The sequence below is a fragment of the Nansenia antarctica genome (assembly GCF_963989245.1).
Source record: "Nansenia antarctica genome assembly, chromosome: 12".
Classification (NCBI taxonomy): Eukaryota; Metazoa; Chordata; class Actinopteri; order Argentiniformes; family Microstomatidae; genus Nansenia; species Nansenia antarctica.
Window position 1 is genome coordinate 27,307,862 of NC_137682.1, and position 20,150 is coordinate 27,328,011.

The 20,150-nt window shown below is 45.7% G+C and overlaps 1 protein-coding gene across 1 annotated transcript; it reads left to right on the forward strand.

The window, feature by feature from the left end:
• Positions 1 to 3,906: 3,906 nt before the first annotated feature.
• On the forward strand, positions 3,907 to 19,839 carry LOC308168795 (vacuole membrane protein 1-like). Its single transcript, XM_080543437.1, has 12 exons — positions 3,907 to 4,034; positions 4,714 to 4,821; positions 5,186 to 5,318; positions 5,525 to 5,615; positions 6,050 to 6,160; positions 8,714 to 8,881; positions 11,757 to 11,888; positions 14,421 to 14,501; positions 14,619 to 14,735; positions 15,577 to 15,638; positions 18,570 to 18,672; positions 18,927 to 19,839. The coding sequence occupies exons 2-12, from the start codon at positions 4,740 to 4,742 to the stop codon at positions 19,068 to 19,070; spliced, it is 1,224 nt and encodes a 407-aa protein (XP_080399563.1). The 5' UTR covers positions 3,907 to 4,034; positions 4,714 to 4,739; the 3' UTR covers positions 19,071 to 19,839.
• The last annotated feature ends 311 nt before the right edge of the window (positions 19,840 to 20,150 follow it).

Sequence of the window (20,150 nt, forward strand, 5' to 3'; positions counted from 1 at the left end):
GATTCCCCCTTCGGGTGAGCCTGCCCTTTTGATAGGGACGGGCAGGTGTCACGGAGGTGTCCCTTCTCTCCACAGTAGAGGCACAGGCCCTGGGCCCTTCTCCTCTCCTTCTCCGCCGTGGTGAGGCGGGCTCGACCAAGCTGCATCGGCTCCTCGCCAGTGCATGGGGTGTAGGTCGACTCCCGTGCGGAGGAGGGGTTGGCTGTGACGATAGGGTCCTCGGGGCGTGGCGAGCTGGTCTGGTAGCGCCCTCTCTCTCTCCGACGCTCCCGGGAGCGCTCGTCAACGTCGATGGCTAGGGCCACTAGTTCGTCCAGGGCGGCGGGTCTGTCCAGGACGAGCTCGTCCTTGATGGCCTCACTCAGCCCCTGGCGGAAAGCAGATCGCAGTGCCCTGTCATTCCATCCGCTTCCGGCTGCCAGGGTGCGAAACTCGGTAGAGTAGGCCGCCGCGGTCCGGTTCCCCTGGTGGAGTGACATCAGTCGCGCCCCGACCTCCTGTCCTGCAGTGGGGTGGTCGAAAACCCTCTTGAACTCCGTGAGGAAGGTAGCGTAGTCACCGAACAGGTCAGGGCGGGCGCAGAGGGTGGCCTGGACCCAATTCAGGGCGTCGCCGGTGGTGAGGTTGGTGATGAACGCCACCCGGGCTGCCGGCGACCAGAACTGGCTGGGCTGATGCGAGAACACCAGCTCGCACTGGAGGATGAAGCCTCGGAACTGGGCGAAGGCTCCGTCGAAGGGGCGGGGGCTGGCTAGGTGGGGCTCCCGTGGCTGTCCAGTAGGTGGTGCCGGTAGCTGGGCAGGGTCAGGGAGAGCAGGGGGGGGGGCAAAGGCTGCGAGCGCGGCCACCTGTGCTGTAAGCGCTTGGGTCGTAGAGATGAGGTGCTGCATCTGGGTGGCGCGGTGCTCCTGGTTAGCCTCCTGGGTTGTCATGCGAGTGTTCAGGGCCTGGCACGCTGTAGCGGCCGCCTGGAGGAGGTGAGTGTGTTCAGCGAGGATCTGGATAGCTGTCGGGCCGGATCCAGGGGTGGGAGATGGTGCCCGGTCCTTCGTGTCGTCTGAGCCCAATTGCATGGTCAGTTCTTCTGTTAAGACACGGGGGCGAGGGAGCTCAAGGACACGACACCGGAGGCAGAATACAGTGTTAGCCCCGTAGGGTATTTATTTACAGTGCAGGTGGGTGGAAACACAGATGATGAGTCCGGAGGTTTCAGCCTGGCGGGCTGGGGGTTTCAACCTGGCGGGATGGCGGTAGTGGTTGGCATGGGCTGTGGAGGAACAGGAAAGCAGGGTAAGTCTCCACGGTAGGCCAGTATATAAGATATCAATGAATCACAAGAATAGGCACAAGAGCAAAGTTCATAACTAATCACAGAGGATACTTGCCAGGTCATTCTTAGGGAAGAACTGACGATGAATGAAGGGAGTCCAGGGTAGATGTAGCCAGAGGGTTAATTGGGAGTGGAGACAGGTGTGTTGGTTTGACTGTGGCTGGATAACCCTCCAATCACCGGGAACGAGCTTCACCTGCGGCGGAGAGCACGCTGTGCTCGAGTGGTGGGGGCGGGTGCTCGAGCTGTGGGGGCGGGGGAGGGCGTGTGTGACGGCCCAGCCGTAACAACATCCGTGCGTTCTACAATAAACTGGGTGTACGCAAAGATGATTTTAAACTCTCCATGGTGTCAAACGATGAGGTGTTTAAAAAGCTGGGCGCTCTACACTCAGAAAAGGCCACGGGCCATGACAATATTCCAGCCAGATTTCTAAAAGACTCAGCTGCCTCCATTACCCCAATCATCACCCACATAATAAACCTCTCCATCAAACAGGGACACGTCCCCCTTGACTTTAAAATAGCAAGGGTAACCCCACTGTATAAAAAAGGAAGCAAATTAGACCCAGGCAACTACCGACCTGTTTCTATTCTTAATTCCATCTCGAAACTTATGGAAAAAATAGTTTATGAACAGGTTGATAGGTACCTTACCGAAAAAAATCTGATGTATGAATTTCAATCAGGATTCAGAACATCCCATTCCACTGACACATGCCTTCTCTATTTGAACGACCACATCAACCATGAGGTGGACTCGGGCAAGTACTGCGGCATGGTCATGCTGGACCTCCAGAAGGCCTTCGACACAGTAGATCACCACATATTGTTAGATAAACTGAAAGCAATTGGGTTCGATAGAACATCGGTGGGCTGGATGCAATCCTACTTAGAGGGGAGGGAACAGGTGGTTAGTGTGAACGGAACACTGTCCCCCCCCCTCCCAGTGACCTGCGGCGTTCCACAAGGAAGCATATTGGGACCTTTACTGTTCCTAATATATGTGAATGACATGTCATCAGCATGTGATTGCAATTTGTTCCTGTTCGCGGATGACTCGGCTCTGCTGGTCTCTGACAGGGACATATTGCAGGTGGAAAAAGCGCTAAGCACCGAACTGAGTAGAATCTGCATCTGGCTAGCTGACAATAAACTATCAATACACCTAGGTAAAACTGAAACCATCCTATACGGATCCCCATCTAAACTCAGAAAGGCTGAAAATTTTAAAATAAAAGTGGGTAACATTAATATCACAAGAAAAGAGGATATTACATACCTGGGCTCCATCTTAGAGGCAAATCTTTCCGGAGATAAAATGGCAGCAAAAGTAATCAAAAAAGTGAACCATAGAACTAGATTCTTGTACAGGATATCCTCACTTGTCAGTAAAAACACACTGAGGACCCTATCAGGAGCTCTCATTCAATGTCACTTCGACTATGCCGTAACATAAACAAGACTCCAGACAGCCCAAAATAAACTGGTTAGGCTTCTGCTAGGCCTCAACCCTAGGACACATCTAACCGCTGCTCATTTTTTGAGCCTTGATTGGCTACGAGTAGTTGACAGAGTGCAGCAGCTTGCACTGGGCCTGGTCTTCAAGATACGCTACACCACAAAGACACCCAAGTACCTGTCAACATACTTCCAAAAAGTGAACAACGTCCACACATACAACACCAGAGGAAGCTCCACGAACCACAAACAAGGGGTTAAACTCGTTTGCAAACTATGCAGTAAAAATGTGGAACGCCCTTCCTATAATCTTAAAGGAGTGCAAAACACTGCCCAGCTTCAAAACCACTCTCAAAAAACATTTACAGGAGGCTGCAATCCGTAACTGGACCCTCTAAATCAAAAATCAGATTAAAAGACCCGAACTACCCACTGTACATACTTTGTGTTTTGTCCCCCCCACCTGTGGTGTATGTCCCCACCTGTCCTACCCGCTGTACATACCTGATGTTTTGTTGTATTGTATATCTAGTATTGTTCTTCCCATGATGGATGTATTTTTATCTTGTAGATAGTAATAGTTATTTGTCTGTATTATCTTGTAGATAGTACTAGTTTTTTTTCTTTTCCTGTCTGTCTTACATGTAACGATGAATTGAAAATCAAGGACCCCAATTGAAATAAGCCAGTGGCTTTCTTGGGTTTTTATCCTTTTAGTTGACCTTGTATGTAATATGTACTTTCATGTACCTACTTCTGCAAATCTTCTAATAAAGTTTTCAATCAATCAATCAATCCATTCAACGAAAATGTAATCCAGTTACTAGTTAGATAATGTGAACCTCACACATGTCACCTAAGCATTTCAACTTGCCTAGGTTGAGCCAGAGCTGGCTGTCCAGCTAACTGTAATTAGTTATTTTTTACACCACACAATCAATTACAAACATGACTAGACTAGATAGATAGAAAAACGTAGCGAGGGAAATCCAACTACGGTAGTTATTCAACTTGTCTCGATTAGGCTATACATAAAGCATGAATAACCTAATAGCCGGTGGGAAAATCTTTTCACTTCCGGGTCAGGCAAGAAAAGGGCAAGGTTTGACAGTTCAGATTCAGTTCATTCAAATGTTAACCCATCCGCCAGGTCCGCTGATCTGACTCTGAATGGTTTAATATTAATATTCATCTGTCTGAGGAAACAACGTGTTGACCGCTCAGTGTTCACCGTCTCGTTACAAGTAAGGTCACCCCCCGATGGATGTACAACTAGTTAAACCTTCTGTCATAACCGTGGCTGCTTAACTTAGCACTTAGCCTAGCTACTGTAGCAACACTAGCCATGTAGCCTAGCTACCTCTCTCTCATCCATCTGACTGGGTTAGTTAGCTAGCCTAGTTAGCTTAGCTTCATCCATCTGACTGGGTTAGTTAGCTAGCCTAGTTAGCTTAGCTTCATCCATCTGACTGTGTTAGTTAGCTAGCCTAGTTAGCTTAGCTTCATCCATCTGACTGGGTCACTTAGCTTAGCCTCGTTAGCTTAGCTTCATCCACCCGTAGCAACACTAGCAGTGTAGCTCTCATTCATCTGTTCCTCAGACTGGTCAGCTCCAGAGAGCTAGGCTAGCTACGTGCTTTAAAAGGACCTGGGTCAATATGTGAAAAAGTTCATGTGAAATAAATTCGAATGGAAAGAAAACAAAGCAGATGTAACTGTGTAAATAGACATGTTTATATTTGTATGTATCATTTTTCAAACGTGATGAAATGTGACAAAAATCAAGTGTTTTGACAGCGTGGGACAATCGCAAGTTAGCCAGCCAGCATAGGCTAACAAGCTAACGTTAGCTAGGGATTGAGGACACAGACAGACAACATTTAGAACATAGTATATGTACTATTATATATATGTCGTCTTCAGGTCGCCTGGTCGAGGTTCTGAATGAGATGGCAGCGAACGGCGCCAGCAGCTGTGAACAGCCCCAGAAACGAGTAGGAACCAAAGAGAAACAGAATGGAAGTTCTGCAGGTTTGATTTGACATTACTATCAATGCTGCTTCATGTTCATGGTGACAGAACATCCCCATGTCAAAGGGACCTAGGGCATCAGATCGTGTTTCTGTATACATTGTCTTATCTCATTCTGGAGTTTCTCAATGTTCTCCCTTTCTCGGTGAGGCCTGGATTGTCTCTCTGCTTCACAAGGAAGTCTGAATATGATATTTGACAAGTGTGTGTGTGTGTATACTGTAGTGCAGTTTTCTAAATTACAAGCTATTTCCACCGATATGGTTGGTTGTTTACGTTGTCATCCCTGTCTTTATGCTGTTTAATTTGTTCATGTGTTCATGTGTTCCTGTGTTCATGTGTTCGTGTGTTCCTGTGTCTCCAGACGTCTCAGCCGGCGAGAGGAGGCAGAAAGACAGGGAGGAGCGCCTTTCTCTGGTGGTATGGAGGAGGCCTGTTGTCACTCTACACTACTTCCTCCTGGAAACCCTCATCACACTAAAGGAGTGGACGTTAAAGTATGCAACCACAACTCACTAGTGCGGTCATGTGTAGCTACACTTTTTTGACATCTTGACAGTAAAACCAGATTGGTTTGATTCAGTGGTCTGCGACCATAATTTAGTTTTGTTTCTAGGAAGTTTTGAACACATGTACTGTAACTTCTTATTGCGCTTTTTACTGTAAGGTGCAAACCCTTTGAACTCTCTGTCTTCTCTTCCAGATTGTGGCGACGACGAGGTTGGGTGTTGTTGCTCTTGGTGTTATGTTCACTGTTCTCCCTTGGCTACTCTACTGAGGGCACGCACCAGAAGGTGAGGAGAGACAGTCCAGCATCGCCTCCTGTCTTTTACGTGTTTGCGTTAATGTTCAACACTAACCCTCTTACTATTTGTCCTTCTGAGGAATGTTGAAAGAATAGATAAGTCACTTGCTTCTAGAGGAAAGGTCATAGGAAACTGTTGAGAAATCACACTGTCTCAAAGCCAGCACAGCACAAATATTAGGCCGCGTTCCGTGTTCACAATGAAGCAAATGATCACAACGTTTTACAATTCGAAAATGTAAAACTGTGTTCTTATTGGTCAAAGAACCCCCCCCCCCCTTGCGAAACATTTTGCTCCATTGTGCCTATTGTGTGCCTACTGTGAAATGAGGTTGATGTTATTGTGTACAATGCACTTTCCACAGTTATCTTTATCAATACAAAACAATATTCTCCCCTACTTGTATGTGTTTTTCTCTGCAGTATGTGCAGTACTTGGAGAAGAGGTTTCTTTGGTGTGCCTACTGGGTAGGCTTAGGCATCCTGTCTTCAGTGGGCCTCGGGACCGGCCTCCACACCTTCCTGCTGTACCTGGTGAGTGCCCTCCCTCCAGGGTTCCTGCGCTGGTCTTAAAAAGCCTTAAAGTCTAAAACCCAGCAAACCAAAACACAAGGCCTAAAAAGGTCTCGAATGTCAGTTATTCGGTCTAAAAATGAGGCGCTAGGTCTTACAAATGAGATCATGCAAGGAAATCAGCCTGACCACATCTATTTACGCGGAAATGAATCAAGCTGGAACCCCAAAAAATGCCAATTCGCTTCCTTTCCTTTCCTGTCTGTATGGCAGTGAAATCCATAATTTCATCACCTCGAGGATGACAAAAAGGTATCACCCGGTGCCGCGAATAGGTCTACATTTTTTGAAACTTGAATTAACCCTGTCCCTCCCATGCCCACTGGATCTCATCAATCTCCTGTCATCTGAGTCTAATTCTAGGCTGTCAGTCTTCAGAGGCCATGGCATTTGTAAAGTAGGTCTTGTTGTTTTCAAGAGGGTGTTAGCGGGTGCAGTATGTTATGCAGTTTTTGATAGACATGTTAGTGCTTCTGGTTTGGGATCTTCTATGACTGTCCAAAAATAATGGCAGGAGGTAAGAGTTCACAGCTTGACTGCTTGACCTCTTTTAGGAAGAGAAACGTCTTCCTAAATGTCTGAGTTATTTCATGGTTTCACACTAGAACAGCCGTGCCTTTTTACCTACTAGTAGAGGGGTCTAATAGACCCTCTTTTTCTAATGTAAATCTGCTACTTACACACAACGACCACTAGTTGGCCGTCTTGTTTTTTAGCCTGCCTCCTACAGAGAAAAACGGCAAACTAGCTTCATACGAGCTTATCCTGATGTGATTTAGAAAATGTTAAGGATACTGGGTGGTAGAACGCACATATCTAGGAGTCATGAAAGGAGAGTCCTGAAATCTGATCGAGTGCAAAGATATAATTTTTTTTTTTTTTTTTACTCCCAGGGGTCACTGTGACCCCATCACGGCTCTTCTAGTGTTAAGGTCTGTGACAACCAATTCCAGCTTTCTACCTATTCCCCTTGTGTCCAGGTGGTGGCGTCACGCTCCCCAGTCTCACTTTTTCAAAAAATCCTTCCATTGCTTCTATCTTCCTGGTGGTCCATAGATACATTGCCTGACACTTATCTTTGGTGAGTGATAGCTGTGTGACTGCAGTTGAGTCATGAGGTTTTGGTATGGTTTTGGTGTCATAGGACCGACATCTTAGCTGACTGTGGTGAACATTTAGTCTTGAGCAGCGGGGGGAAGACAAGGAAGTGATTCTGTCAGTGTGGTCCTTTGTTCTTTAGAAGTTGATGTGCTGAGTCAGCAGCAGCTCAGTTTTCTTTCAAACGGGAACGTTTTGCAGTCTTATCTATCGAAATAAAATGTGCTTCACTCTTCTGTTTGTAAACGAGTCGCCTAACTGGACAATACCCAAACCTGCTGATAGAGACAGGGCTGTAGCTACAGCATCTGCTACTAGTGGTGGTGTTGACCTCATGACGTGTCATCTCCCTTGTGAGTGTGACCTCATTCCCCCCCCTCACATCTCCCCACTCAACGTGAGGGAGGTTATTTCCATCAGCTCTTTCATCTTCTCCAGAATAAGAGAACCTTCCTCCCTCACATTCTCTAGAATAATACGAATCATTTCCTTTCATCTAACACTTATATAGGCTAACAGTTATACAGATGTAGATGTGCTTCTGTTATGATTTTAGTGGTGGAGGATGCCTTGTGTCTTGTACAATTCTAATCTTCACTTGAGTATTTACATAATGCATGTATGTTTGTTTGGAGATAACCAACAGGTCAACCTCCCCCATAAGATGTCGGCCCCTAGCTGTAGTCATAGGAGCACTGCGCTATGACTCACATCAAACACTAGACTTTGTATCGCTTCCCATGTATGAGGGTGATGTGCTTAAGTTAATGTGCACACTGTTTCATAAACAGTGTTGTCGGCATGCTGGAATTTGATGGGGGGGCTATTTGACTCTGCTATTTGATGGGTGGCCAGAAACCACATCTCCCCCTCAAGATTTGACATGATTATGGATTGACCTCCGAGCTGGAGAATTAGATAGCCCCATAGTAAGGGGGAGAAATCATTCCTCATTGTCGGGGTGGTGATATGATTGTGATTTGATGCTTATTCACTGATGGGAGACATTGTTGCTGAACCAACAAGGTAACTGAAGTAGAGTCCAGCAGGACCTTGACAAAGTAATGAAATGTGTTGTTCTGTTATCTTTCCTCCTGATGAAAGGCATGTTAGTGGAAGGAAAAGTAGGGCTTGAGAACTTGTGAACCCATATTGTGAAAAGAAAACTCATAGTGCATAGTGTCCGCCCACTCTCCAGAAGATCTATTAGGAATCAACACTGACTAATTGTTTGCTGTCCATCTCCTGTCACTGTGGTATCTCCACCTGAGGCGGTTTCTGGTGCCTCACTGTTAATGAGGCCAGGTGGTTAAGCCTAGTCTGATAAATGGAGCTGCACATCAAGGGGCCTTAGGTGACTCAGCTAGGTGTGTGTGTGTGTTTGTGTTCTATAACTCCATCTTATCTCTCCCTCAGGGTCCACACATAGCATCAGTGACCCTGGCAGCATACGAGTGTGGCTCGACAGACTTCCCGGAGCCCCCCTACCCAGACGAGATCATCTGTCCAGAGGGAGGAGGACTGGAGGGCAGCATCTCACTCTGGTCCATTATCTCAAAGGTTCGCCTGGAGGCCTGTATGTGGGTGAGTAACCATCAGTCTGACTTCAGTGGCAAACATGTTAATATCAACATCAAAAAGGCTTGAGGTGATGAGGTGAATTCAACAGAACTAGGGCGATGAGATGTTTCTTATATATATACAGTGGGGAGAACAAGTATTTGATACACTGCTGATTTTGCACGTTTTCCCACTTAGAAAGAATGTAGAGGTCTGTAATTTTTATCATAGGTACACTTCAACTGTGAGAGACAGAATCTAAAAATGTTTTCCAGAAAATCAAATTGTATGATTTTAAAGTAATTAATTTACATTTTATTGCATGAAATAAGTATTTGATACATCAGAAAAACAGAACTTAATATTTGGTAAAGAAACCTTTGTTTGCAATTACAGAGATCAGACGTTTCCTGTAGTTCTTGACCAGGTTTGCACACACTGCAGCAGGGATTTGGGCCCACTCCTCCATACAGATCTTCTCCAGATCCTTCAGGTTTCGGGGCTGTCGCTGGGCAACACAGACTGTCAGCTCCCTCCAAAGATTTTCTATTGGGTTCAGGTCTGGAGACTGGCTAGGCCACTCCAGGACCTTGAGATGCTTCTTACGGAGCCACTCCTTAGTTGCCCTGGCTGTGTGTTTTGGGTCGTTGTCATGCTGGAAGACCCAGCCACGACCCATCTTCAATGCTCTTACTGAGGGAAGGAGGTTATTGGCCAAGATCTCGCGATACTTGGCCCCATCTATCCTCCCCTCAATACGGTGCATTCGTCCTGTCCCCTTTGCAGAAAAGCATCCCCAAAGAATGATGTTTCCACCTCCATGCTTCACGGTTGGGATGGTGTTCTTGGGGTTGTACTCATCCTTCTTCTTCCTCCAAACACGGCGAGTGGAGTTTATGCCAAAAAGCTCTATTTTGGTCTCATCAGACCACATGACCTTCTCCCATTCCTCCTCTGGATCATCCAGATGATCATTGGCAAACCTCAGACGGGCCTGGACATGCGCTGGCTTGAGCAGGGGGACCTTGCGTGCGCTACAGGATTTTAATCCCTGACGGCGTAGTGCGTTACTGATAGTTTTCTTTGAGACTGTGGTCCCAGCTCTCTTCAGGTCATTGGCCAGGTCCTGCCGTGTAGTTTTGGGCTGATCCCTCACCTTTCTTATGATCATTGATGCCCCACGAGGTGAGATCTTGCATGGAGCCCCAGACCGAGGGAGATTGACCGTCATCTTAAATTTCTTCCATTTTCTAATAATTGCGCCAACAGTTGTTGCCTTCTCACCAAGCTGCTTCCCTATTGTCCTGTAGCCCATCCCAGCCTTGTGCAGGTCTACAATTTTGTCCCTGATGTCCTTAGAAAGCTCTTTGGTCTTGCCCATTGTGGAGAGGTTGGGGTCTGATTGATTGAGTGTGTGGAGAGGTGTCTTTTATAAAGGTAACGAGTTCAAACAGGTGCAGTTAATACAGGTAATGAGTGGAGAATAGGAGGGCTTCTTAAAGAAAAACTAACAGGTCTGTGAGAGCTGGAATTATTACTGGTTGGTAGGTGATCAAATACTTATTTCATACAATAAAATGCAAATTAATTATTTAAAAGTCATACAATGTGATTTTCTGGATTTTCTAGATTCCGTCTCTCACAGTTGAAGTGTACCTATGATAAAAATTACAGACCTCTACATTCTTTCTAAGTGGGAAAACCTGCAAAATCAGCAGTGTATCAAATACTTGTTCTCCCCACTGTATATATATATACTAGGGATGCACCGAAAGTTCACCAGCAAAAAAAAAAGCACATTCAGTGTTCGGCCAAATGTGTGAAAAGACTGAATGTTTACCGAATACGAGACGTTTTTAAAAGAAAATCATGAATAAAAAACCTATATTTATTTAATTTATGCAATGGTACAAAATTGGCAAAATAATTGAAAAACTGCCAGTACACACTCGGTATTCGCTATTCAGCCAAGTGTTTCCTTAACTCCTGGTGCCTGTTATATCATGTAACTACGGTAGCTTGTATTCACGTACCGGTGCCACAAAAAGAAAGAAAGTCAGCTTGGAGCTAGAAACTAAACTTTTACACTGGATCTACTCAATGCTGCTGCACCGGGTTTTGTTTCTACTCAAAGCGGGACAAACACAACCGAGTCTCGAGGCAAGTGATAGAAAACAAAGCAAAGGACACTGAAAATGGGTCTGGATGGGTCTTCCAGCACGACAATGACCCAAAACATACGGCCAACGCAACAAAGGAGTGGCTGAAGAACAATCACATTAAGGTCATGGAGTTGCCTAGCCAGTCTCCGGACTTTAATCATATAGAACATCTGTGGAGGGAGCTGAAGATTTGAATTGCCAAGTGACGGCCTCAAAACTTTTTGGATTTGGAGAGGATCTGCAAAGTGGAGTGGACCAAAATCCCACCTGCGCAAACCTGGTGACCAACTACAAGAAACGTCTGACCTCCGTGCTTGCCAACAAGGGTTTCTCCACCAAGTTCAAAGTCATTTTTGCTATCAAATACTTATTTCCCTTGATCAAATGCGAATCAATTTATAACTTTTATATATGCTTATGTGTTTTTCTGGGTATTTTTTTAAAATTCAGTCTCACTGTTAAAACGAACCTACCATTAAAATTATAGACCGTTCATTTCTTTGTAAGGGGGTAAACTCCCCACTGTGTGTGCCACTGTGTGTGTATAAAATGCATTCAGACTTATTTTGTAGCAGGACAGTCTGTGACACAACATTGGTGATCCCTAGCCGGCTTTGTAACCTTGTGACCAACATCCTCTTCTACTCTTCTAGCAGTGAAGCAGTGGTACAATGCTTGATGCTGGTGTGAATCAGTGCTGACCCACTGTGTGTGTGTGTGTGTGTGTGTCTATGCAGGGTGCAGGCACAGCCATTGGGGAGCTGCCCCCCTACTTCATGGCCAGAGCAGCAAGGCTCTCTGGGGCAGATCCAGATGATGAGGACTATGAGGAGTTTGAGGAAATGCTGGAGCAGACAGAGACAGCTCAGGTGAGAGGGTCCGCTCAGTCCTCCAGTCACGTCTCAGTCCCGTTAAGGTCCACTCTACCCAAGCCTCTCGAGTTTCCCACTCCCTACCTTACTGTGGAGTAAGTCCACTCAGCTGTCCATCACAATGCACCTTTCTATCTGGCCTGTGATTGGCTTTGACTGCTCACATGACTTATGTGAAAGTCCCTCCCTCTACTTCCAGTAAGTTCCCTGGTACCGAGTGAGTCACCCTAAAACAAGCTCCCCTTTAATCATCCCGGAGGCCTTCTCTCTTTTCACCATCCTCTCATTTGAAGGACAGGAGCCTGTTTCACATGACTACACCCCTTAGAACAGATGCTGATTCAGCTCAAGAAAGCTCAGAGTCTCCTACCCTCACTTCACCTAATTCATTATGCTTTTTAAACTATTCCAACTGCTACTGTAAAATGTGCCAAAAATGATTAACCCAGATAAAAAGGTCTCTGATACCTATTCACGTTTTTAAACTATTAAGCTTTTTGTAACTCCAAAAACTCACCCAGTTAACATAGTGGAATGTTAATGTAGGCCAACACTCTGTGAGCTCCTTGGTTACTGCATGAGACCAGCAGAACTCATTCTTATGCTAGGGCCTCACTAGCTACCTCTACCGTAGCAGCGTGTGTGTCCCAGACCTGCTGCAGTTGTCACGTCTGAGGTGTCCATACAGACAGTATTTCTGCCACTGCTATGAACCTTTCAGAACTCTTAAATAACAACAACAGGAGACCTGCAGAACACATTCTTAATATGATTACTGTGAATGAACTGTTAAAAACGTGCACATTTAAGACCAATAACTTGTGGCTTACATTTATATATTTTTCAAATTCATTATACTTGTTAAACTATTCAAACTTGAAAGTGCAAATGTTAATATGGAGGTTTGTGAAAACCAAAAGATGGCATTTTGGAATCAACACTGCTCTTACACCTTTCAAACTATTCACACCAATCCAACGAAAAGATTTGCTAGCTAGCTATCTTGCTGCCTAGCAAGTTGCTTATGTCTTTTTACATTTAGACTAATGTAGTGGTTTTATATTATGTTATACTGAGAAATGTGAGTTGGGCAAAGCTAGCACTCAAGGAAGGCCCATTTCCTTCCTGAAAAGGTATGAGCCAAGATATGTGTCGCAGTGAACAATTCGGACTATGGACAGGGCCCATAACTTGTGTAATCACAGATTTGTATAATATGATTGGTTCCCAAGATTGGTGACCTCATGACCAAGGATAGTTCTATAAATATGAGTCCCACCATTGTTGGGGGCGGCTTTTGCTTCCTGCTTGCTCCTGGCTGCTACACTCATGTAACCATTTTGCTTAATAAAAGGCCTCTTTGAAGACAATTGATCGAAGCTCTTTGTGCTTTGTAGGTTATACTAAATCTATTAAGAATCGGTTATAGCCACAACACTAACTAGATAGGAAGCCACCATTCTATCTAAGATAGAAATATCACTACAGTAGCAACAACGTCCATCACATGTTCAAGGGCCAGAGAGCTATGAAAGTAAGTTTTGCGTGGTCTCCCCAGCCAACCGCTCTGTCACTTTAAGTGACTTATAGTAAATTAATTGAAGACTCTGTCTACCCACTCTGGTAGAGCTTTCTGCCAGGCTCTTCGCAATGTTCAGAACTGCACTGCTCTTACACTGTTGGAGCTATAGGAACATCAAACCTGCTCTTACACTGTTGGAGCTATAGGAACATCAAACCTGCTCTTACACTGTTGAAGCTATAGGAACATCAAACCTGCTCTTACACTGTTGAAGCTATAGGAACATCAAACCTGCTCTTACACTGTTGAAGCTATAGGGAACATCAAACCTGCTCTTCCACTGTTGAAGCTATAGGAACATCAAACCAAATTCATCATATTCAGTAAACTCTAAATTAAGAACCTAGAAGTAATCATTTTGATACTGTTCATATTGTACAACTCAACATGGGTTTAAATGGTTACCAACAACTTATTGGTCTTACTTGATGTCTCATAGTGAGAATTCCGTACCATACAGTACCATACTTTTAGCCAGCTGAGCAAGTACTTTGAGTTTCTACTGAAAATACCCTTTCTAGTTGTCCACTATTATCTGTACTATATGTCATGTGTCACACGTTGATGCTTTTGAGTTTAGTTTACAACCAGGTCAATTATGGTTGCAATTTAATGTGTCACATGTAAAGACAGACAAATCCATTCATCACATATTTCTGAGTACTTATTTAATGAACTCCTGCATATGATCTTCACCATAAAACCACACACATTCCACCCCCACTGTAATATATTGTTTCAAAGGAGTGCAATATTTTAACATATTGAGAAGAGATTTTATCTCAAGGTGACTAACCTGGATAAAGGTTGAATAAAAAATAAAATGCCATTGGGTTTTCACTGGGGCTGCCCAAAGTAGCCTATCGTATTGTTTTCAAATGATTTGTGCTGTGATTTCTGGCAAAACTTAGATATGAACTGAACCTGTTGAATTATTCTGTTTTCAGGACATTGTCTCAAGAGCTAAAGTGGGCGTCCAGAACATGGTCCAGAAAGTGGGATTCTTTGGGATTCTAGCCTGTGCCTCAGTAAGTCCCCGAACTGCATGTTATTGCTAGCAGTTGATTGTGATTAGCACTTGATGTTTGTTACAATTGAGTTGTGATAATGTGGATAAAATCAGACTTTCCTTTTTCCATCTTCAGATCCCTAACCCGCTGTTTGACCTGGCTGGCATCACGTGTGGTCACTTCCTCGTGCCGTTTTGGACCTTCTTTGGAGCAACACTTATTGGGAAAGCGATCATCAAGATGCACATACAGGTGAATATTATAGTTTACAGATGAACATGAGTGGTGCTAACAAGCCCACCATATTCAGGCATTAAAGGGATAGTTCACCTACAGTATATTTCATAATGCTTATGTCAGTGTTACCTTCAAACATTGCTGAACAAAGGCATTTTGGCAATCACAATACTGATACTAGCCAAAGGTTGCTGAAACCAATAAAATAACCTAAATGATGGGTTTCTGACTCAGGGTCCAGCAACTGACTTATTCATTTATGTACCTTTATTCCACGGGGGTTATGGTTTCTTAATGTTTGTGCTTGGAACACATTTAGTCTTAGAATTCCTTTTGAAGACTATAAGAACCACCAGATGAAAGGAAAGAGCATAGAGCACTTTAATGGGAGTCATGGGTTTTTGTTAAACCAGATCAAACTCTTAATTATCGTCTACATTGTTGAGTCTGCCTGCCACAGTGAGTAATCAGGCCCCAGACAGTGAGAGACTGTGTGTCTCTGAGTGGTGGTATGAGGCTCGGAGCTGAGTTGTCTAAACTAGACCAATCCATCTGTGTGGTAACAGTACTAGCCAATGATCTCACCAATTCTGACAAAGCCCCCAGGCTAGGGACGGAGCCGGACCGCGGGAAGCTTTGTGCTTTTCCTTTCTCTCCGTGTCATTTCCTGTCCGCAGTTGGCCGGGGGGGGGCATGTGTCATGGTGTTCAAAGCAGACCTGTAAACCCCTGTCATGGTGCAAACGCTCAGGTTCTCAATGTCTCACCTACTGTCTGAGATTGAGTAGGACTCAAGCAGGGGGTGTCAACGATCACACAGTCGGTTTCATTTGAATCCCTGTCTTGTCTTTCCACAGAAACTGTTTGTTATCATGACCTTCAGCAAGCACATAGTGGACCAGATGGTGTTTCTGATCGGGTGAGTGTATGTATGTGTGTGTGTGCGCGTGTGTATGTATGTGTGTGTGTATGTATGTGTGTGTGTGTGTGTGTGTGTGTGTGTGTGTGTGTGTGTGTGTGTGTGTGTTTGTGTGTGTGTGTGTGTGTATAAAAACAAAGTCAGCAGCATTCTTCATCTGATTCCTGTGGACACATTTGAAACAATCCGATCAAACAAATGATTGTTCCTGAACAAACCCTGTTGTAACATCAGAGTTAGGTGTGCGCTTGTTCACCTTCATCATTAAGGGTATTTCCCTTCCATGCAAGCCAGTCCCCCGCGTTGGTGGTCAGCCGCGTGGGGTCCTTTATAGATGGAATGTGTTCTGCTCTGACTCACCGGCAGTACAGCTCTGACTGGCCTGGAATCTACCCTCCGGCAGCTGCAAACAAAAGAACTGTAGTATGCATAAAAGACAGAAAAACAACAACAACCATAACACCATATTGATCAATCATACATCAAACATAACTGCTATGTCCAACTATACACTGATTGTCTATTGAGCTAGCTAGCTAGCTTCTTACATGTCAACCCCACAGCAAGTTCAACTGATGAGAATCTCTGAGAGGTCCTCACCTGATGGCCAATGTGAAGTGTTCTCTTAGTCAGTCCCTCTGAGAGGTCCTCACCTGATGGCCAATGTGAAGTGTTCTCTTAGTCAGGTCCTCACCTGATGGCCAATGTGAAGTGTTCTCTTAGTCAGTCCATTGTTCAGAATGTAGTGAGTTCCATTTCCTGTCAGGGTCAGTCTGGTCGAGGCAGGGTCAGTCTGGTCGAGGCAGGGTCAGTCTGGTCGAGGCAGGGTCAGTCTGGTCGAGGCAGGGTCAGTCTGGTCGAGGCAGGGTCAGTGTGGTCGAGGCAGGGTCAGTCTGGTCGAGGCAGGGTCAGTGTGGTCGAGGCAGGGTCAGTGTGGTCGAGGCAGGGTCAGTCTGGTCGAGGCAGGGTCAGTCTGGTCGAGGCAGGGTCAGTCTGGTCGAGGCAGGGTCAGTCTGGTCGAGGCAGGGTCAGTCTGGTCGAGGCAGGGTCAGTCTGGTCGAGGCAGGGTCAGTCTGGCCGAGGCAGGGTCAGTCTGGTCGACCGAGGCAGGGTCAGTCTGGTCGAGGCAGGGTCAGTCTGGCCGAGGCAGGGTCAGTCTGGCCGAGGCAGGGTCAGTCTGGCCGAGGCAGGGTCAGTCTGGTCGAGGCAGGGTCAGTCTGGCCGAGGCAGGGTCAGTCTGGTCGAGGCAGGGTCAGTCTGGCCGAGGCAGGGTCAGTCTGGTCGAGGCAGGGTCAGTCTGGTCGAGGCAGGGTCAGTCTGGTCGAGGCAGGGTCAGTCTGGTCGAGGCAGGGTCAGTCTGGTCGAGGCAGGGTCAGTCTGGTCGAGGCAGGGTCAGTCTGGTCGAGGCAGGGTCAGTCTGGCCGAGGCAGGGTCAGTCTGGTCGAGGCAGGGTCAGTCTGGCCGAGGCAGGGTCAGTCTGGCCGAGGCAGGGTCAGTCTGGCCGAGGCAGGGTCAGTCTGGCCGAGGCAGGGTCAGTCTGGTCGAGGCAGGGTCAGTCTGGTCGAGGCAGGGTCAGTCTGGTCGAGGCAGGGTCAGTCTGGTCGAGGCAGGGTCAGTCTGGTCGAGGCAGGGTCAGTCTGGTCGAGGCAGGGTCAGTCTGGCCGAGGCAGGGTCAGTCTGGCCGAGGCAGGGTCAGTCTGGCCGAGGCAGGGTCAGTCTGGTCGAGGCAGGGTCAGTCTGGTCGAGGCAGGGTCAGTCTGGTCGAGGCAGGGTCAGTCTGGTCGAGGCAGGGTCAGTCTGGTCGAGGCAGGGTCAGTCTGGTCGAGGCAGGGTCAGTCTGGCCGAGGCAGGGTCAGTCTGGCCGAGGCAGGGTCAGTCTGGTCGAGGCAGGGTCAGTCTGGTCGAGGCAGGGTCAGTCTGGTCGAGGCAGGGTCAGTCTGGCCGAGGCAGGGTCAGTCTGGCCGAGGCAGGGTCAGTCTGGTCGAGGCAGGGTCAGTCTGGTCGTGGTAGAACATCACCACTTTACATGAGAACAAACCTTTGGTACTATTGCAGTGAGTGCATTACTGTGCTGACTGTGATGTGTTGTTAGATGGTGATTGCACCAGCGTGTGTGTGACTCAGTGGCTGGGTGAGTCAGTAAGCTAGCCTAGGAACGAGCTTCCCCATATCCCTTTGTTTAAGATCAGCACTAGTTCTCTTTATTAGTCAAATGTCTGCTATTGGTTTCATTTGTCTCTTTTCAAAAATATATGTTTTACAAATGATGTGGAATGACACAGTGCAATAGTAAAAAATTATAAGTTGATGAAATAATATGAATCATTTGGAGAAATACTGAATAATATGATTCCCAATTGACTCAAGCACTGTTAGTAACAGTTGACTCAGCTGTCAAAATGTCTCTAATCTGATGATATGATATGACATAGGGTCGGCTGAGATGTTGTTGTATGAAGGGAACTGATGGATTTACCATTGGCCACACAGTGAGCTAATGCTTTTCTCTCTCTCCCATATAAGGACAGTTATATTGATGACCCCGCCTAGTTTGATGTGTTTCCACCCGTAAGGCTGTGATGACACCATACCCAGTCACTTCCTGGTGAATGGGCTCACACTGAGTCCTATAGGGACCTGGGAGATAAATAAGAGAGTTGAGGAGAGCCCTGCCTCACTTCACTCTGCTGTGTGCTCATGACCAGACACACTGCCTCAGTAGAAAACTCATAGGAAATGGAACTCTCACTACATTCTGAACAATGGACCCTTAAATCCTTAGACTGGGGGAAACAAGGGCTCCCTCTATAAGCCTCACTTTTCACCAGATCAAGGAATGCTGCTCTATGGTTGGTAAGTACAAGATATAATGCTGTGCTCTCTCTCCCGCTCTCTCCCCTGCCTGTGGATGGTACTGTCCTGTGGTCTCAGGTCTCTGCCCAGGGTAGGACCCTCCTTACAGAAGCCCTTCAGTGAGTATCTGGAGGCCCAGAGGACCAAACTTCACCATGGGGCTGGAGAGGGCACCCCTGCGGTAAGAGCACCACAGCTAGGATTAAGATGGGAATTCTATCACCACCACAGATTTTGCCTCCAGATGTATTGGGCTACATAGGCCACTCTTGTGGTTCAACTTAAGACTTAACAATCCAACTTAACATTTTTAGGATTTATTTTTTTAAGGACAATGCACGAGTGTGCCGATGTGATTTGTCAGTAGTAATAGACATTGTGATTTTTGCATTTGTATTGTCAGACACATTACAAATCCTATTATTACAATTCCAGGGGGAGAATTGGCTGTCTTGGGTGTTTGAAAAGGTGGTGCTGGTCATGGTGTGTTACTTTGTGTGCTCCATCGTCAACTCCATGGCTCAGAGCTACTCCAAGAGACTACAGCAGCGAAGGTTCTCTGAAGAGAAAACCAAGTGATAAGACTGACCAGCTGACTGTGCTGAGGGGCCCTCGGCCGTGGCACACAAAGCTAAACCCACCTCATCATGTTCCATTCTGAAGAAGGCGGAACGCAGAAAAAAAGGCACTATTCTGTGCGTGCTTACGGATGTATGTGCTGTTTGTTCTGTCTGTCCCTCTTCAGGTTTTGTAGTTCTGCCCATCATCTGTATGTCGTGTGTGTGATGATTAATAATATGTAATAATGATATGATTTATTAACCTTTTCTGAGTAAGAAGTTAAGCAGCAGCTGGATTTCAACCGCTTTGCTGGCAGTTCTACTGGCTGTGCCTTATGCAAGGTGGAGGGACTTAATTCCACTGAACACAGTTCTTAATGGCTAGACTGGATTTGTATTTAATTTATAACGGTGCGGATGGGTTGTGTCAGACTAATGTGTACTACAATGCTAAGGACGTTTTCAGGGTTACATATTCTCTTGTTTTGTCCTGTTGATCAGAAATAGGCCATCTGTCAATTGTTTTTTCACAGATTTGTCGTTGAAATTAGCAATATCAAGTCGGAATCAACGTGGTATTGATTGTTTGCACATCCTGTAAATATGTTTTGGACCGTATGCTCATGTATTTCTAATGGTCTGGAGAATTTAACTTGTACCAAAACAGAAGAAAAAGAAAATAGATTTCTTCTAGAAATAGATCATTTGTAATTTATCATCACACTTAACGTAGTGTCATTTTTTTCTGTACATTTAGACTGATTCAGAGTATATATAAAACTGCCTAAATCATTCTTCTTGTTTCCATGTCTGAGTCTTTCATCTTTATTTTTCTTATTCTATATATGTACTGTATACATGCAATTCTTGTAATCATGTTCATGTTGGTATGTATGGTAATGTATCAGAACCTCCTTAGACCACCACGAAAGAATGCATGAAGTCTTCTTAGACCATTTGCTGACCGGTAAGTGCAAATAGTTATTCAACATCATCCATCCATTTTAATTTGTGATTAATTTCAATGCAGAAGTTATTACTCAAATGTTCCATCTGTGTTGTGATTTGAAACTAGTGAGTTGCACATCATCATGGCTTA